This window comes from Thunnus maccoyii, chromosome 3 (genome assembly GCF_910596095.1).
Source record: "Thunnus maccoyii chromosome 3, fThuMac1.1, whole genome shotgun sequence".
Lineage (NCBI taxonomy): Eukaryota > Metazoa > Chordata > Actinopteri > Scombriformes > Scombridae > Thunnus > Thunnus maccoyii.
The window spans coordinates 18159851-18177718 of NC_056535.1; the positions used below are offsets into that span (position 1 = coordinate 18159851).

At 41.4% G+C, this 17868-nt stretch overlaps 1 protein-coding gene across 1 annotated transcript in view; it reads right to left on the minus strand.

Annotated features, from left to right (window-relative positions):
- Positions 1 to 272: 272 nt before the first annotated feature.
- LOC121894766 (ERC protein 2-like) overlaps positions 273 to 17868 on the minus strand; it is a 42474-nt gene continuing 24878 nt past the window's right edge. The window contains 9 exon segments of the mRNA XM_042407599.1: positions 273 to 3986; positions 4096 to 4277; positions 4408 to 4475; positions 5768 to 5964; positions 5966 to 6412; positions 7546 to 7693; positions 8477 to 8637; positions 8713 to 8836; positions 14224 to 14426. Coding sequence (XP_042263533.1) covers positions 3960 to 3986; positions 4096 to 4277; positions 4408 to 4475; positions 5768 to 5964; positions 5966 to 6412; positions 7546 to 7693; positions 8477 to 8637; positions 8713 to 8836; positions 14224 to 14426 — 1557 coding nt within the window. The 3' untranslated portion in view covers positions 273 to 3959.

Genomic DNA, 17868 nt, shown 5'->3' on the forward strand with positions numbered 1-17868 from the left:
AAATCACAAACAGAGACAGAAAGAAAGTCACCTTTATTTGATGGATATAAACAAGCTGGCCAACACTCAATAGTAATATTCTGATACAGCACATACAATAGCAAACTGGGGCACTGAGGACAGCCTCCTAGGTTAAAAAACAGAAAACATTACAGAGTATCCATGCTTCATTCAAAACTTTTACTCAGTCTCACTTTTTTTTCTGGGGACTTCCTCTGATAAAGTTTTTTTAAATAGATTTTCCTCTTATGCATTTGTAACACACACACACACACACACACACACACACACAGACAGACAGACAGAGACACACACATCCAGACATACAGACACACACACAGCCATAAAACAAGAAACGCATTTGTGCACACACGCTCACACACACACACACACACACACATCTCTCTTTTTCTGAATACATTTACACCAGCAACCCCAAAAACATGCTGCACTCTCACAAAACTGCACAGGCTGTCTACTAAGGGGACACAGTAAGTGAGACACACATCACTCTCAAACACAACATCACACCGTCACAATGCACGATGCGGATGCAATTAATGTATGAGGAATGATGCTTCATGGGAAATTAGGTCACGTTCACACAAGTAAATCATTCAGCATGCTGGACACTCACATTTAACTTGTTCCTAGGTCTTTACTGTACAGCTCAAAACATTTACTTATACAAATAGTACAGTCTCAAACTGGCATATTCAATAAGCTGAAACAATAGAAAATATAAAGCTAACTTAAATACAAAAAAATGAATAAAAAAAGTAAACGCAATATTTGTTCTGTCAAACAAAAATGTTTCTGGCATTGGTCACAGTGATTTGTTTGATCCATAGTTTTCAGCAACATACAATAAAAGAAAAAAAAAAACCTGTATACAACAATAAAGTGAAAATGTGGTTTAGGCTTTTTATACTTTTTTTTTTTTTTAAAGGCCCTTGAAAATGACTGGTGAATCCGCAGGCCTTTCACCACGAGTTTATGCCTTTCTACACAGCTGCTTCTAGACACAGATGCAAACTTGACTTCTTGACTCCGCCTTACACCCCGTGCAGGGTGTCAGTCATTCACGACCAGGATTATTAAAGTACGTCTAAGCCCAGGAAACCAGCCCCAGCCTCTAAGCCTCTGTGTCTCCTAAACCTTTTCAACACAACGGTTGAGAAATCGCTCTGCATAGAGAACAGGAGATTATCCTTACATCATCACTTTCAGTTGGCACGTTATGTAAAAATCAGCATGCATGGGCACAATTGAAATGTTCCATGTTTTCTACCATGTAAATCATATATGCTATTTCATGGTAGGAGAACCCCCTACTTCAAGTATTCAGTAGATAAGGACCTGAAAATGGAGGATTCACACTCCGCCCCCCTGATGGTGAAGTGAGAGGATTTTTGCTCCTCTGTCTGTTTGCATTGTCTTCCCTTCTTTTCTTTTTTTTTTTAATCCAAATTAGGAGATTTGTAAACACAAACACCAAGGTTTCACACAATCTGGCGATTCTTGGTCAGTGACAGGAGCTGTAAGGTTCATGTGGGAAGCAGACTAAGATGATGCATGGATCATCTTCAGTTTGTGGAACATGGGACGATGGGGGGAAAAGACATTTATATACAACAATCAACACTTGGCCATATAAGGGAGTCACACAGGCACCATGAGGGGAGGGAGAGGAAGAGATGGGGGGGGGGTTAGTAACAGTCTAATTCTTTTTGCCACTATACTGTAACGACGTGTGTTGGTTTTTCTACTTAATCAGCTGTCACGGTCACATACGTCACCACTTCTTTTTACAAGACGACGACGACAACGACAAACACTCGAAAGAAATGCATCCTGACAGAGTCACTCAAACCTCCACTTGGATGTTAATAGTGATAGTCCTCACTCACAAGTGCAAGTTCCTGACTGCTATGTACAGCAGACATAATCTCATTGCTACTTATGTGAGCTGCAAAATATATATATATATATATTTTTTATTCTAAGTTGTCACCACAGGCCAAGTGGTCTTCAACTGAGTGTCAACAAATGTTTTCACAATAAGAAAGGAATGTAATAATGTCATCTTTACTAGACTTCTAGATAGATTTGGATACGCTTCTCTATTTCCCATAAGCTCTTTGTTTTTTTTCTCGGGCTGTCCTGTATTTTCAGACAGGGAATGTTAACTTGCTGCTGAGGGGTTTTCTCACAATGTACAAATCAGAGGAAAATCACTCCACTCAACGCTCTAAATAAGACATCTCTCTGACCTCCAGCCAGTTAGAAAAATAACCATGAAGAAAAAACATAGATTATCTCGTCAGTTTGAAACGATTTTCTGACCACGTATAGACACACTCTATAGATTTCTCTCTATATGTATAATATATGCATATCTATCATATATGTGTACAGTTTTTTTATGAGGCACAGGCCACCTTGTTGAGAAGGAGAAAACAAGTCACTATGTTTAGGGAGGTCACACAGACTACTGCTGGAAGAGGAGTATTACAAGGGAGGGGGAGCAGGAGCATACTGTAGGTCAGAGACTGTGTCAATGGCACAAATAGACCTGCAGGGAAAACATCTACTGAACACCGCCTCCACTTCATAGTCTATTATGATATTTATAGTAGCAGTATTCGTAGAGGGAAATCACCTCTGCGTGGGTCTTGTAGTGATCGTCGCTCACAAAGCTCCCCGTTGTCAAATCGTATGTACAAAGCAATCTTCTACAGTTGTTTATGAAGCCCGTTGTGGGATCGAGTCCCTCTACTGTAAAAGGACGAAAAGATGCTCTTGATCAGATCTCCATTTAGTTTGAGCACCAGCAGAAGCACCATTAGTAAAAATTCCTGCAACACGGAGGAGGTGCATAGGTGCATAGACTCGGAAACTCAAAATAATCTGACTGATGAATATTTTCTGACCACTCTCTTGGCCGCTCTGATTGGATGGTTAATTACACTTTGATCAACTGGAGTAAAGATGGTAAATAAAAAAATGTATTCACTCTACATCGTCATCTGCATAGATTGATTTTTTTTTTTACTACTTCTGATTAAAATGAGGTAACATGAAGAGAAACATTGATGGCAACCACAGCCTTAAGGCCAAAACAAGCCCAAGAACTGGAGGGCCCCACTCATGCAGCCAGGGAAATCCCAGATGCTGCAGGCGAGGCTAAAGGCGTGCTCAGTCAGCTCAAAGCTCTTTCTTTTGCCAACAAAAAACAAACAAACACAAACAAAAAAACAGAAAACATAAAACCACTCAAATCTAGGGTGTGTGGAACATACTAGACTCTACGTGGTTTTGGGGAAAAAGCAAGCATCACTTTTAGAGATGCTGAACATGAGCTTCTCTAGAAAGGTATGGTGGGTGGGACATGTATAAAGGTAAAAAAGAGGTCACTGTGTGCTACAAAGGGTAAATATAGCTCATCAACACAATTAGGTAATAAACAACAGAAGACATTCTGCACACTAAAGGTCATGGTAGCCAGGTAGAGGGGTCAGATGTCACCAGGTGGGTCAGCAGGGCAGTGAGTCAGGCGGGTGAGACAACCAGAGCCAGAGGAGCCAGTCAGGCAGGTGAAACAGACAGCAAGACGACCATGATCTTGAACCAATCAGAGGCAGAAGGATGAAGAAAAAAATACTGGGCTGGCAGGGTGGAGACAGTCATGAGATCTCTGACGGGAGGATCAAGAGGGGCGTCATTGGCCTGTAGAGGTGGAGTGTTCAGCAGGTGACGGACAGGTGAGGTGACTTCTGTGAGACCTCTGTGGCAGAGATATGCGGGGCCGCCATCTTGATCACATGCCGAGTTCCGAGTGAGAAACTGACACAGAGCACATCTGTCTCTCCATCAACATCAACATCTGTCTCTTTCAATCCAATTCTGTCCTGTATGTGTGGTCCTGTATGGAGGAAGTGGAGAAAGCCTGCTCTTCTTCACACAAAGAAGAGGTCCCACGTTACCTGGAGCAGAAAGTGAAGAAGATCATACTGTAAGCTGCAGTTTGGAAATGTATTTTTAATAACTAAATCCATTCTTTTTGGTGCACAGTTATACAATATGTGTTATTACCTGCTCAGCTGTCAGTCTCTCTGCCTGACCTGCACACCTCAGTGCCCCCTCTGCTTCCCCGTAAAAAAAAAAGGTCCCATTGCTGAGTGTTGATTGAGTGGAGGTAATAAATGTTTGGTCTGGTAGTTGTAGTGTTTCAACATCATGGCATGGCTGTGCTCCTCCAGTAGTGACTGAATCATCTGAATAAATCAACACCAAACAATCCAGACATCATGCAGCTGTTACAAAACTTGTTACAGCAAACACTACAAGCAAAAAAAGGAAGTTAAGAACTATAAAGTGGAAAAAGTAAGTAAGAATACATCTCACCCCTCAAAACAATATTAGAGCTTTGGTTGTTACAGCAAGGATTATGCCCATATGCCCTCCTCATCATCCTGTTGTTGGAAGTGTTACAGGCCAGCAGTAGAGACACACATGGAGGAAAGTAGACAGAAACTGGAGTCAGTGCTGATCAAAAGACATCACTAGCACAGCAGGCAGCATGATAGGAAAATAAGCATATTTTAAGGCAAGATTCAGAGAAAGGATTAATGAACTAAGAGCTAGTGTGCTCTTCAGGGTGTTATTGCCAATTTGTTACAGTGGTGTTCTGGGCACAGATTTTACAGGAGTGTATCAAAGCAACATAATGATGTGAGCATTGTGAGCATGCACTACTGTACATATCTTAACTACAGGAAACTATGCGTTCAATTAATCTGCCACTTATTTTCGCAATTAATCTTTTGGTCTAAAAAAATGCCCCTCACGCTTTCCCAGAGCAAAGTCAACAAAGTCAAGTGACAAATCCTCATAATATTACTAATAATCCAATAGTATTGCTGATTAATTTTCTGATGACTGACTAATTGATTAATCGACTAATTGTTTTGGCTTTACAGGAGGGCTGCTGTCCAGTGGCTGATTTGACAGTAATTTGTTTGCTAGCTCTTACAGCTGAGCCGATACGTCAACATAGACTATTTTAGCTTATCACAGATATATTTGTATTGGTGTAAATTTTAGCCAGTAACAAGGAACTGCAGAAGTGCCAAAAATATATTTGTGGTTATTTTGTCTCCATTACATATTGCAATTTGTCCACCAGGGATCACTTACTATTGTTTATTTTTCAGCTGTGAAGTGTCTGGCTCAGGAGATATTAGAGATGTGCTAGTATACCGTTTTTACTAGATATACTGTGTGAATTTACAGTGAAACATTCTGATGGTATCAATACTGCCAACCATTTCTATTACCGTCATTACAGTGATTATGGTCATTTTTAGAGGACACTGTAAACACAGAGCAGATCTGCCTTCAGCAGCAGTTTTATTTTATTTAGCCACAAGTGAGGAGCTTTCTACTGGTCGCACACATCACACATTACAGTTTAAACTGTTTTTGATGAGATTCCTCATAGAGTCCAACAAAGCTGCAATATACAGACCACTGTTAGAACTAATAGTAGTATTTCAGGATGCTTTGATGATTATCATGATAATACCATTTACTGTGATATTTTTACCTACGATAATCATAGCATGAAAAGCTAATTTGTAAACAATGTCAAAAATGTCAAAAATGTGAATTGAATTATTTCAAGATTTAGTCATGACCATTAAATCAACCACTGAAAAAAAAAGATGATATTAAATAACACTGATGATGTGGAAAAACATCTAACCTGGTCCGGGGATGGGCGATGACCAGCATGTGGGGGTCCTCGGGTAGGCCCTCCACGATGGTGGGGCGACGGGTGACGTGGATGTTGGGCGTGGTGCGGGTGTTGCGGGTGCTGTGGGTGCTGAGGATGCTGAGGATGCTGAGGATGCTGGGGATGCGGATGTTGGGGGTGTGGTCCTTGTTGGGGAGGGCCATGTGGGTGCTGAGGGTGAGGGTGCTGCGGTGGGGGATGTCCATGTGGGTGCTGTGGGGGATGCTGTGGGTGCTGTTGGTGAGGCTGTGGCGCACGTGGGTGCTGTTGGTGCTGGGGAGGAGGTTGGGGGTGCTGTGGGTGCTGTGGATGAGGAGGGTGAGGGTACTGCGGTTGTGGTTGCTGTGGATGAGGGTGCTGTGGTGGGGCCTGTTGGTGTTGTGGATGTTGTGGGTGTTGTGGGTGCTGTGGATGCTGTGGGTGCTGTGGGTGCTGTGGGTGTTGTGTGTGAGGGGCATGTGGATACGGAGGCTGCTGGGCATGTTGAGGGTGGGGATACTGGGGCTGGGTCTGAGGCTGAGGGTGCGGGGGCTGAGGCTGGGCGTGGTGAGGACCATGTGGATGATATTGATCATCTTCGTAGTTGTCAGCAATCAGCTTCATTCTGCTTTGTGTCTGTAGGAAGAGGAAACTGGTCAGTGCAGGAATCAAAAAGAACATATGTAGGTCCCTCATGAGCATCTGATGAATGAATGTACAACAGTCAGCCAGCAAAGCAGAAGGTGCAGGAGCAGCACAAGCACATATTTAAAGTACATATACATGGGTGGACAGAAAAAAAGGAACACCTTACATGTTATGCAACCACTGCAATATCCTGGACTCTCAGCTAGTTGCCTATAGGGATCACAGTCATTCTAGTCTTCATATTTAGCGTAAAGATATGAGAGTGATATTGATCTTCTCATCTCTACAGCAAATAAGCACATTTCCCAAAATGTCAAACTATTCCTTTAAGTGTATCTCAGTGAGTGCTGATGTGGGTATACTTGTAACTGCTCTTTCCCATTTGTCTTGATGCAAATGCCGTCATGATTTTTGGATACTAATAATATGTGTATCTACTTTTGTAGCTTACTTCAGTTTTAGTATCTTTCAGTTCATGTTAAATGTAAATTCATTGCAAAAACAGTTAAACAAGTGACTTCTGTCATGTTATATATCAATTAGCAGTATGTGTTAGCTTTTACAGATGTACTGTAAGGGTCGAGGGGCAACTTATAGAGACACAAAGAAGCCATATTGTCAATAACGGAACTGACGGAGTATAAATCATACCAGAATCGTAGACTTGAGATTAATGTCACAGAATTGACAACTTAAGACTTGACTCCCTAAAGACTTGACTTTAGGAAGCAAAAAGATTTCACCGGATAATCACAACCTGAATATTACATTATTAGGCCAATGAATTGGATGGGTGTTCCCTCAGCTATTTGAAACACACTATGATAGCAAAATATTCCAAATGTTAATGGCCATAATTTCCTAATGAAATCTTGGAACTTGACTCGCCCCAAAACACGTAAAAACAGCTCTGACTCATACTGCAAAATGATGACATTTGGGAAAAGCCAAAACCGCAAAGAGGATCAGTGGCTATGCGTGTGTACCACCCCCCTGTAGATGAAATGGAAAAAATGGCTAGCTGCCTTGTGCAGCTATATTTTTCATTTTGATTAACGTTGCCTTGGCAACCAGCTACAGTGCAGAGAGAATATCCCTTGACATTTCACTGCAGTACTAACGTGTTGTTTGAGCTGGTGCATCAGTTTGTCCCGTTCCCTCTTGAGGGCCAGCACCTCCTCTTGGGTCTTCTTTTTATTGGAGGCAGACAGTTCCAGCAGTGCAATATTAGCATCTTTCTCACTGATGGCTGCCAGCAGAGCTTGTTGTCTGAAAAAGAAGAAGAACATTATGGCATCAGCAAATGTATTCTATAAAATAGAGAGAACATTAAATAAAAAGGTTGCCAATTCATGAGTCTCTTTTAACTAAAGAACTGCATCAGTTCAATTTAACTGCATCAATGTCAAATGTTGTCTGAGTGCAACTAAAACTACTGATGGCTAAGATCCAGCTTCAAAGGAGTCAGATGATGATCAATGACACAAGTCCAGACACTCAAAAATAAGATTGCTTTGTTCTCCTCTAAAGGATGACATAAAATTAGCCTTGCAACTCAGACTACATCACTAATGCTCACTTCTCACTGTGATTTAAAGAAACAGTTTGACACTCTGCTTATTTCCTCTCTTGCTGAAAGTTAGATCATCGAGAAGACTGATAGCACTCGCATGTCTATACGCTAAATATGAAGCTACAGCCTGCAGTCAGTTATCTTAGCCTGGCAGAAAGACTCAAAGCAAACTATTTCTTTAAGTCGGTAACATATCTTCTGAGAATTGAGTAAGCCTGACTAGATACACAATGCACTCATAAGCTATGAAAGTGTAATTGATGATGCAGCTTTAATTTAAACAAGCTGTTTTTTGTTGAAGCATGCCCTATTCCTCATCTCAAATTAATTTCAAATCTTTTGGTGGATAGTTTAGGGTGAAATACAGTATCACTATTCATGGAGAACAAATTAATCTGTGGCTTTACCAGAAACACATAACGAGAAGTGAAAATGTGGGCTGGCGTTGAACACTTAACATCAAACATCGTGACACTAACTTCATCTCTAGTATCTCCTCCAGCTGTTTTCTGCGCTCTTGTCTCATGTTGGTGAGGTGGGTGTCCCTCTCCTGCAGAGACTGCTGTGTGGAGGAGAGACGTTGCTTGGTGGCGTCCAGCTCCTGCCTCGTCCTCTCCAGTGTGTTCATCAGCTCCTCCAACTGATAGACGCACATTTTGTTAGTTAAGTACTTAACCATATCAGAGGTGAACATTTCCCATGAATAAAACCATACCTTTACGTGGTGTCCACTCTCCATGGAGCTGTCCTTACGAAGGTCCTGTCCTAGGCCTTTCTTGTCCCCCTGGGGTCCCAGTTTGATATTTGGACCCTTCTTAGTCTGGTCTTTGCCTCCTTGTCTGTAAAAATCACAAATATTAAAGATCATTTTCATGCCAGTCATCATTTATATCCCACTTCTGTAATTATTGTATCATTTATCTATCAAGAAATACAAAATATATTCTTGAGGCAATAGTGTTATATAAAAGGTAAATAAACCAGACAGTAGTGTACATGATATACTCATGTACCACAACACAAAAAACACACAAACAAGTAGAACAAGCACAGCATAATGGACAATCATTTCAGGTCCATTTTGAATGAATCAAGTTTCAAAATAGCACCAATCATGAGAGCAACATGTTGAGCATCACAGATGAATTGATAGCTTCATGTTAGAAAGAGATGAAATGACTCACAGGTTTAAGCACCAGAGTTAGCATGGGGACAGGTAGAGATGGGGGCGCGATGGGGGCAGGGGGCAGTACTTACCTGGGAGCTAGACTGCAGATGGGGAGAGGAAAAGGTAGAAGAGAAGGGATGACAGGACAAGTGGAAGACACATTGGAAGCAGGAGACGAGAACACATACAGGAAAAAGTAAAAAAAAAAGAAAAAGAAAAAAAAGAGAGACATTAGAACCAGAACATAAAGAAACAACCACAAGAAAACAATAGAGGACCCAGAGGAGATCACAGTGTGTTCATTGTCAAACAACATGGGAGTTTACAAAGGCGCCTGTGACAGCAGCTGATCTGCTAATGCAGGATGCACCTTCTCTGAGAACATGAAACCATGTGCATCTGCTGCCAAGCCTGGGAGTGGCAGACATGCAGTCAGACAGGCAAAAAAAACAGCCGGGCAAAAAGAAGAAGGAACAAAGAAGACAGGTGTGAGTGCCGAGCAAAGGAGGGGAAGCCCACAGTGGTTTGACCAAGTGGGGCGAGAAGAGGGAGTGAGATAGTGAGAGATCAGGTTATGGATGCAGGGTTGGTCAGACAGAAGAGACCCGACTGAACTTGACACACTTCGGGACCAAGGGTTCAGTCTAGACCCTACCTACTACAGCACCTCACTCACTGAGTGCATGTAGACCTGGAGCACAGCAGCTCTTTTCATGCAGGCCACTAAGCTGATCATTTCCCTTAGTACCTGGTAGAGCAAGCTAAGCAGGGTGGGGTGGGACAGGTCAGGAGGGAGAGCAGGAAGGTGGGCACCGGGAGAGACCGCTTGAGAAGAGAAGGGTTGTCAGGTTATGCTACTGGGATGAAAGATGACTGAGAGTTACAGAGGGGGGAAGGGGGACGTAGGGTGAGGCGAGCAGATGGGTGGCTGGAATGAGCGGGGGAAGCGTGCTCATGGCAGGAGGAGGCCTCAGCTCTACAGACGTATATTTCTTACATAAGCTACAACAAACAGCCAAAAACACAAACCGACACAAAAAAGTGTATGTGTGTGCGTCTGTGTGTGTGTTATGTGCACTAAGATATTTCAACGAAGGACACAAAGGAGGGATAGCAAGTACAGTACAGTCAACTAAAATGGATGAAAGAAGCCAGAGCTGTGCCTTAAATCACACCAAGTTTAACTTTTTACAGAGTAGAAGTGCACATTTGAGATATATGCAAATATATTTCATATGTGCTCCATGAAAACTGTGAAATTTGGTTGCTGGATCCTTGGTGTGATTGTTTTTTTATTGTGTGACTTTAGCATGCATCATTACAGAAACAGGCAACAATAGGAACCGCAGTTTGAGGTAACATCAAAGGAATACCACAGAATATATGCCTGTCTGGACATATATTGTAAAAATGATGATCAGATGTTTTATAAGCTGGCAGAAGTACAAACCTTAAAGTTTAAGGTTTGTGCTTCATATAGAATTTTAATATTGAGAGTCACACAGAAAAAGTCACATCTATGCAATTAATCTTACGCTACATTGTGTTTTAATTTGCTGATTTGTAATGTAATTCCTCATTCTGCCATCGGTGCAGAGATAGAAAGCTGTTAACAAGTCTTGCCACATACAGTTTGACAAAATAAACATGCAGCACAAACTCATGTTCAAACAGTCACGTGCTCACACAGATTGATCAAAAACGACTCATGGCAGCTATGCAAACAGTTAAACCACAAAGCAAACACATGCTAAAAGAAATAAAAGCAAACATGAATCCAGGGATCTTTGTATCGTGTGCACAGGTACAGAAATGACACCATGGACTAAAAACAGAGCCCGTCACTCTGATACAAAGATCTGTGAATCCTTTGTAGACAGCAGGCAGACTCAGGCACACAGGTGAAAACCAGATGCAGTTGCAGCAGTCGCAGTCGGAGACTTTAACCACGCAGCCGAGCTGAAGTGCCAGGGCAGAGCACTCACTTTCCCAGGAAATCCCACACCATGCCCCCTATCTGCTGGGGAGCAGCGGACACAGAAGGGAGCGGGTCAGGGGGAGCTCTGCCGCCGGGACGAGGGGTGGGGCGAGGGGCAGAGGGAGGGGGGCTGGTGTGGGGGAGGTGGAGGGGGCATAACAGAGACAGTTGCAAGGAGGACGGAGAAGAGAAACGGAGAAGGAAGACGGATTTGAGAAAGGAAATGAAGGAGGTTCAAGACCGAGGTTGAAAGTGATCAATGGCAGAGGGTAAAGACAGGGACAGGTGGGCATGAAACGGAATATAGAAAGAGGAACAGGACAGAAACAGTGGCAAAGAAGGAGAAGAACACTCAATTAATCAAACACCACTAACAAATAAGTGTGACACTTAAACTAAGTGGGCTCTATCACTGACTGGGAAGGGAAAATATTGCTGGTTTTAACACTAAGTGGTAGGGCTGAGTCTCTATAAGTGGCAGGGGAGAGGGTTCATGTGTGGTTCTCATGCAATCCAACCAAACTTTGTCTTATCAGTTTAAATCCTGTGCAGGTGAACGACAATGGTCTCCTCCAGAAAGACGTCGGTCGAGCTAAAGCGACAAGCTGCTTGCAGTGAGGTGGGCCAAGAGCTGATGAGGCCACAAGCTGTATTTATGCGGTCCATTAACTGAAATCAGTTTGACCTCTTCCATTAAGGGGGTGACGGAGTGGCACTATGTGCTTTAATATCACATCTAACACAGTGTCACAACTATTACAGAGAGCTTTCTGGTGTATCTCAGCATGCAGCTCCAACTAATGTCCACTGAAAGGTGTGTTTCTGAGTTTATGATACAAGGCCATGACTGGATCCAGTGCAGAAGAATGTGCTGACAGACCCTTAAGATGACACATTTGTACATAAAAACATGAAATGAGAGTACAGTATATAACCAAACTGAGTGCACCCCTGGTCAATATCACTAAAATGTTATGTAATTACAAATCTTGTCCATTTAATACAATTTTGTTTGTTTTTAGACAAAACCCAAGAGCCAATTCATTTGCAAAACATGATGTTTGACTAATTAAACTATAATGAAAGGTCCACATTTAAGAATGAACTGCAACAAAAGTCAGCACACCCTTCATTAGTGAGACACCATTCTTTTATTTTTAATATCTTGTTATTTTGTTTTTATTTTTGATGGCAGATTCGATCCTCCTGGACATGGATGATACTAGTCTAGAACAAATCTGTGAAAAGATAATCTGCCATTCTTCACAGATAATTCTTTTCAGCTGCCCTTTGCTGGAGGGATTTTTTTGCTCTACTTTCCACTTTAAAATACTTTAAAAGTGTTCTACCGGATTCAAGTCATGGGACAGACTTGGCCAGGTCATACTTTTCACTTTTTTCTTCTTTAAAAACTTTTGTGTGATTTTTGCAGTGTGTTTGGGATCATTGTCATGCTGGAAAGTTCCTCTATTGCCAACCTTCTTGAGACAGGGAGGAGTCACCTTTCATTCAGTATTTAGGTGTATGAACTTGCATTCATTGTGCCATCCGTAAATGTCATCTCCTCTACACCTTTTGCACTTATGCAGCCTCATATCAGCACACTCCCACCTCCATGTTTCACAGCCGGCACTATGCAGTCACTGTGGTAGTCCTGGCCAGGTCCACACCAAACATGCTAGACCCCATCTGATCCAAACTAATTTATTTTGGTTCTATCTGACGAAAGAATCTGCTGCCAATATTCATCAGGCTTCTTTTATGTTCTTTGGCAAAGTTTAATCTTGCAGTTTTGTGCCGTTTTGTGAGCAATGGTTTTCTTGGATGTCGTCCGCAGACGTTGACTTCATGCAATGTCCTTCACACTGTCTGAGCAGTCACTGAAACACCAATTTCCACAGATAATCCTTGTGCCAAGTCAGAGGCACTTGCCCATCAGTTTTCAATGCAAGATTGTGTAAATAGCAATGTCATTTCTCGAGGACGGCCACTGTGCCTTCTGTTATTGGTAGTGTGGGTCCTCCTGTATCTCCTAACTACTGCTGCAGCTGTGTTTGGGCTTATGTTCAGTAGCCTTCTGATCATCTTGTATCCTCTCCCATCTTTATGAAGTCTAACAATCTGGTTTCTTACTTGTTCAGGCAATTCCTTACCATATGGAGCCATGTTGCATAAGACACAACCCAGGCCAAATTAGAGAAACTTGTGGTGTTAAAAGGTTCTTTTATAAACTTGTTCAGGTAAGCAGTCTTTGTTGGAAGTCACAGTCACAGTAATCATTTTTGTTTCATTGGTCGCAGGTGCACTCACTTTTGTTGCACTGAGGTTGTACTTTGAGGCCTGTACTTTCAATGTAGTCTATCTAACTTGTTTGTTTTTAATTATAAATATGATCAAATACCCTACACTTCACACTAAAAATACTATAATTATTGTAAGATGATTTGATGACAATTTTGAATCATTTAACATTTTAGTGATATTGCACAGAGGTGTACTCAGTTTTGTTATATACTGTACATACTGTTTATACAAAGGCAAATGAAATGAAAGTTCACTTAAAATATGCAGCACACACCACAGGGACCTTTAAAGCTGACAAAGTTTCAAGGGTGAGAATATAAAGCTCATAGCCTCACTGGACAAACTGTAACATACTGTATTGTTTAGGAAAAGGACATTAAAGGGTCAGTTCACCCAAATTATAAATTATATAATTATATATTAATGGAGTTTTGTTAAAAAGGCAGAAATCTCACACACTAGAGGTAATTGAGAACAAAGCGTTTTTTTGTTCATTTTGGTGAACCAACCCGTAACAACTTCCAATTTTTGATGACATCTAGCTCTTCCTCCCATGAAGTTTGAGTGCATTTATTGTAAGTTGCTTTGGACGAAACACACATACACACATCAAATGAATGTAATGGGATAATTCAACAATTTTGCTGAAATAGCATGCCGATATACTCGTTATTATATCAGCAATAGACGATATATAAGCAGAGGAAAAACTGAAGGTATGATGTCTTTGAATAGCTCGGCTAACATCTCTTCTCTGCACAGTCAGAGTTAGTTACCTTTCCAACTCAGCAATCTTCTTGTCTTTGTCATTCTTTTCGGTCTCCACCTCTCGCAGGATGTCCAGGAGTCTCTCCACCTCCGTCTGAGCCTTGTTGGCTTCGTCCTTGTAGTAGTTCACCTCCTTCTCGAGCAGCTTCACTCGGTCCACATACTCCGGGTTCCCCCTGGAGCCCGACTGCTGCTCCACTTCGTGGGCCTTCTGCATCCACACGCCAGGGTAAAAAACACACACAAACAAACACACGCAGACATGCACAGGTGCACACACCCGGAGATACACTCAGTTAACATTGTGATGTCAACGTAAACATGCAGTGCAGCACAGAGTGTTTTACTGCCTATGAAAGAGAGATACATACAGTACATTGCAGTCTATCAGTGTCTTATATTAACTACTCCCCTTGCTCTCTCCCCCTTTTTCCAAATGAATAAAGCGGAGTGAAATTTTCCCTGTTAAAGGATTTTTTTAGGGAGTTGTTCCTTATTCAAATTGAGGGTCTAAGGACGGGGGATGTTGTATTGCTGTACAGATTGTAAAGCCCCCTGAGGCAAATTTGTGATTTGTGATATTGGGCTATACAAATAAAATTGACTCGACTTGACTTAAAATACCGTGGACAAGGGCATCATTACTGGTGCTGGCTCATTAGGTTTAACAGAGCTATTATTTAGCTCCATTTAACGGCCCTCAGAGACTCCCAGTCACTTTGCCCACTTAGTCAGTATGCAGAATACAGTGTACTGTGTATGTCTGTTTTTGTGTCTAGTGTTTATAAGGCACTTTAATAAGCAAAAAATAGTAACACATCAGTGGCTATAAGATGCTAAAACATGATTCTGTATCAGTGGTTATCTGTCACAAAATAATCAGAGCGCTAAACAGCTCGGTCAATATGGACTCATCTCGCCATTACTGCAACAGTTTGTAACTCTCCATGAATTACATCAGCGGTACACATCACCCTCAAGACAATATACAGCCACACATGTCAACACAGGTCGCAAAAGTGCAAGAGTTATACAGAGCCAAGGAAGAGCATCCACCAAAACACTGCAGTGATCTCCAACCACGGCTGATACCTCAGCTAACCACACCACACGGAGACAGAAGAGAAGCGTGGCAACACCGACAGTGACAACATGCAACAAGGTCGGACTATATCATGCAAACCCAATGAAGCTGCACAGTCTTTGCAATTGTCAGTCGAAAGAATGGAGTCAATCTGTCAGCTACCAGCTTCATATTTTAAGCATGAGGAGCGAGGTTAGGGTTGACCTTGTAGGAGATTATTCTCAATGATTAGAATGTAGAATATATTTAAAATCATTTTATATCTACTAATGAATATGGAAGAAAAAGACTTTGTCAAAGAGAATTTTACTGGACATAAATTAAGCCCTGTGGGTTAAAATGTGGATTTTCACATAAGCATTATGCTATAGATGGAATTTATCGATGCATCTGAAGGTTGTAGGAGTTCCACTTTATGATGGCTTTTGTATGTATTTCCATTATTTTGTTTTCCTGATTGCTTTTTATATTGATCTATCATCAGTTTTAGTGATGTATTGTATTTGTGGATTTTCCTACATATTTGGACCTTAGATACTACCATTTTAAACTGCATTTCCCATGTATTCTTGCATGACAAATCATGTATATGCTCTGTAAGGATATAAGGATTTCCAGTTGTCAAATATTTGTTCTAAAAAAGGCCTACTGACCAAAATTTTTTCAGAACACTAAAGTGTGCAGAGTCTCTTTTTCTCAGATGTGGATCACCCATTATATCATACTGTAGTTTAACAAACTTATGAAAGATGAACCAACTATACAGCCTCAACAAATTGTTATTAATAAAAAGACATTGAGCATATTTAAAAATTCCAACTGATACAGTAAACTTTAAATACTGTATATGTAGCACCAGTTTCACCACTGGTGTCACAAACACAAACAGAACGAGTACATTGCACTGAATGCAGTATAAAGCTCATTATATCAGTACAGTATAGCATAGGTCAAAGAGTTATCAGTGTCCTCATGCTTTCAATATGTGCCTCAGAGAGCTTGAGAGAGGAACTTACAGGATTGTTCATCTGACTGAAAAGCTGCTCAGCTTGCTACATTGCAAACAGAGGGGTTGAGGAGGGGAGTGGTGGAGGAGGAGGAGGAGGAGGAGGAGGAGGAGGAGGAGGAGGTGGGGGGTGGGGGAGGAGGGTTGGAAACCCAGGAGAGTAAACCGTTAGGATTTAGTTTGAGTCAGAGGACAGAACAGCAGGATCAGACATGTTACAATGCATGTTTGACAGAGCAGTAACATAGTCTCAGTACAGCACATGTTGTTACAGGTTAACGGTGACAAAACACAGACAAATGCAGAGGGACAGACACGGGGATAGTCTGTGGATTATGGAGAAGGAGGAGGCAGAAGGAGTATTTAATGGACTGCCTGCTTCCCCTGCAGTGGTCTAACAAAGCAGTGCAGCCTGATACAGGAGAGGAAGCGTGATGGTAGCCATTATCCTAATTAACTGTCTTTTATATAAGGCAGCTTCAAGTTCCTGGTTCAGTTCGGATTACAGTGATATTAACAGAACTCTTGCTTTTTTCAAACAAGGAATTAGCTTAATGAAGGATTACAGGTTTTCACCTTGGTGTATTTGTTATATCTGTTCAATGGCACAGAGTGTTTTCTGCTGAGGAAGTTATTATTAGTCATTCAGAATTCTTCAGTTTTAACCTCCATGAAAATAACACAAGGACAAGTACAAGGACTGAGAAGTAGGAATATATGAGCGGGGAAAACACACTCAACCATTATTTAACAATAAAAAAACAGTACCAGACTCTTTTTAGTGTAAGAATAAAAGGGATAATTCACATTTTTTGAGGTCTGTAACTACTTAGTAGTCTCCATTCAAGTGGTCCCTGGACTCACAACGAGCTAATTCTTCACAGTGGACACGCAGCTCTGACTTTTTATCTACTGTTCAGTGCAGTTGATGAGGAACAACTCTATAGACCTCATTCAGAGCAGAAAAGCTCTCCACAGTTTAGCCAAAGCTGAGCCTTTATTGGAGAAAATTCAACTGGTTAGTTGGAAAAATTTCAGTGATTTTGACCTCTGAAAACTGGCCATTTTTATCCTGAACTTCTTGAAATCATCTGTGGAAATTCATCATCTGTGTACGTCCAGTTTATCTAAAACACTCTCGCTGTTCTGGAGCTTTTGATTATATCATATGATCTTCCTTAGCAGATGGATTGCCCAGTTTAGGGTTAGGATTATTTAGATGTAGATTGTGTGATACAGTCGAATGCTCCAGAACAGCGACATGGACCTTGTGGTGGCAAATTTTTTCCAACGACTGAGAATTTGTATTAATATGTATTTGTGATAGACTACTGCAGCATCCTGTTAGCTTTGGCTGAACTTTTTTTTTTTGCCCTGAGTTAAGACTTCAGATTTGTCCTAGAGTAACCGCAACAAAACTGTTCATAAAAAGGGAGTCCAGTATGACAAAAAGTGTAGAAACTACAGAAATCCTCCATTATTACTTCAGCTGATTGTTGTAAATAATCTTGTGAATTATTTCTGTTAAAAATATCTTTCTGAACTGTACCTGCTCAACTTTGT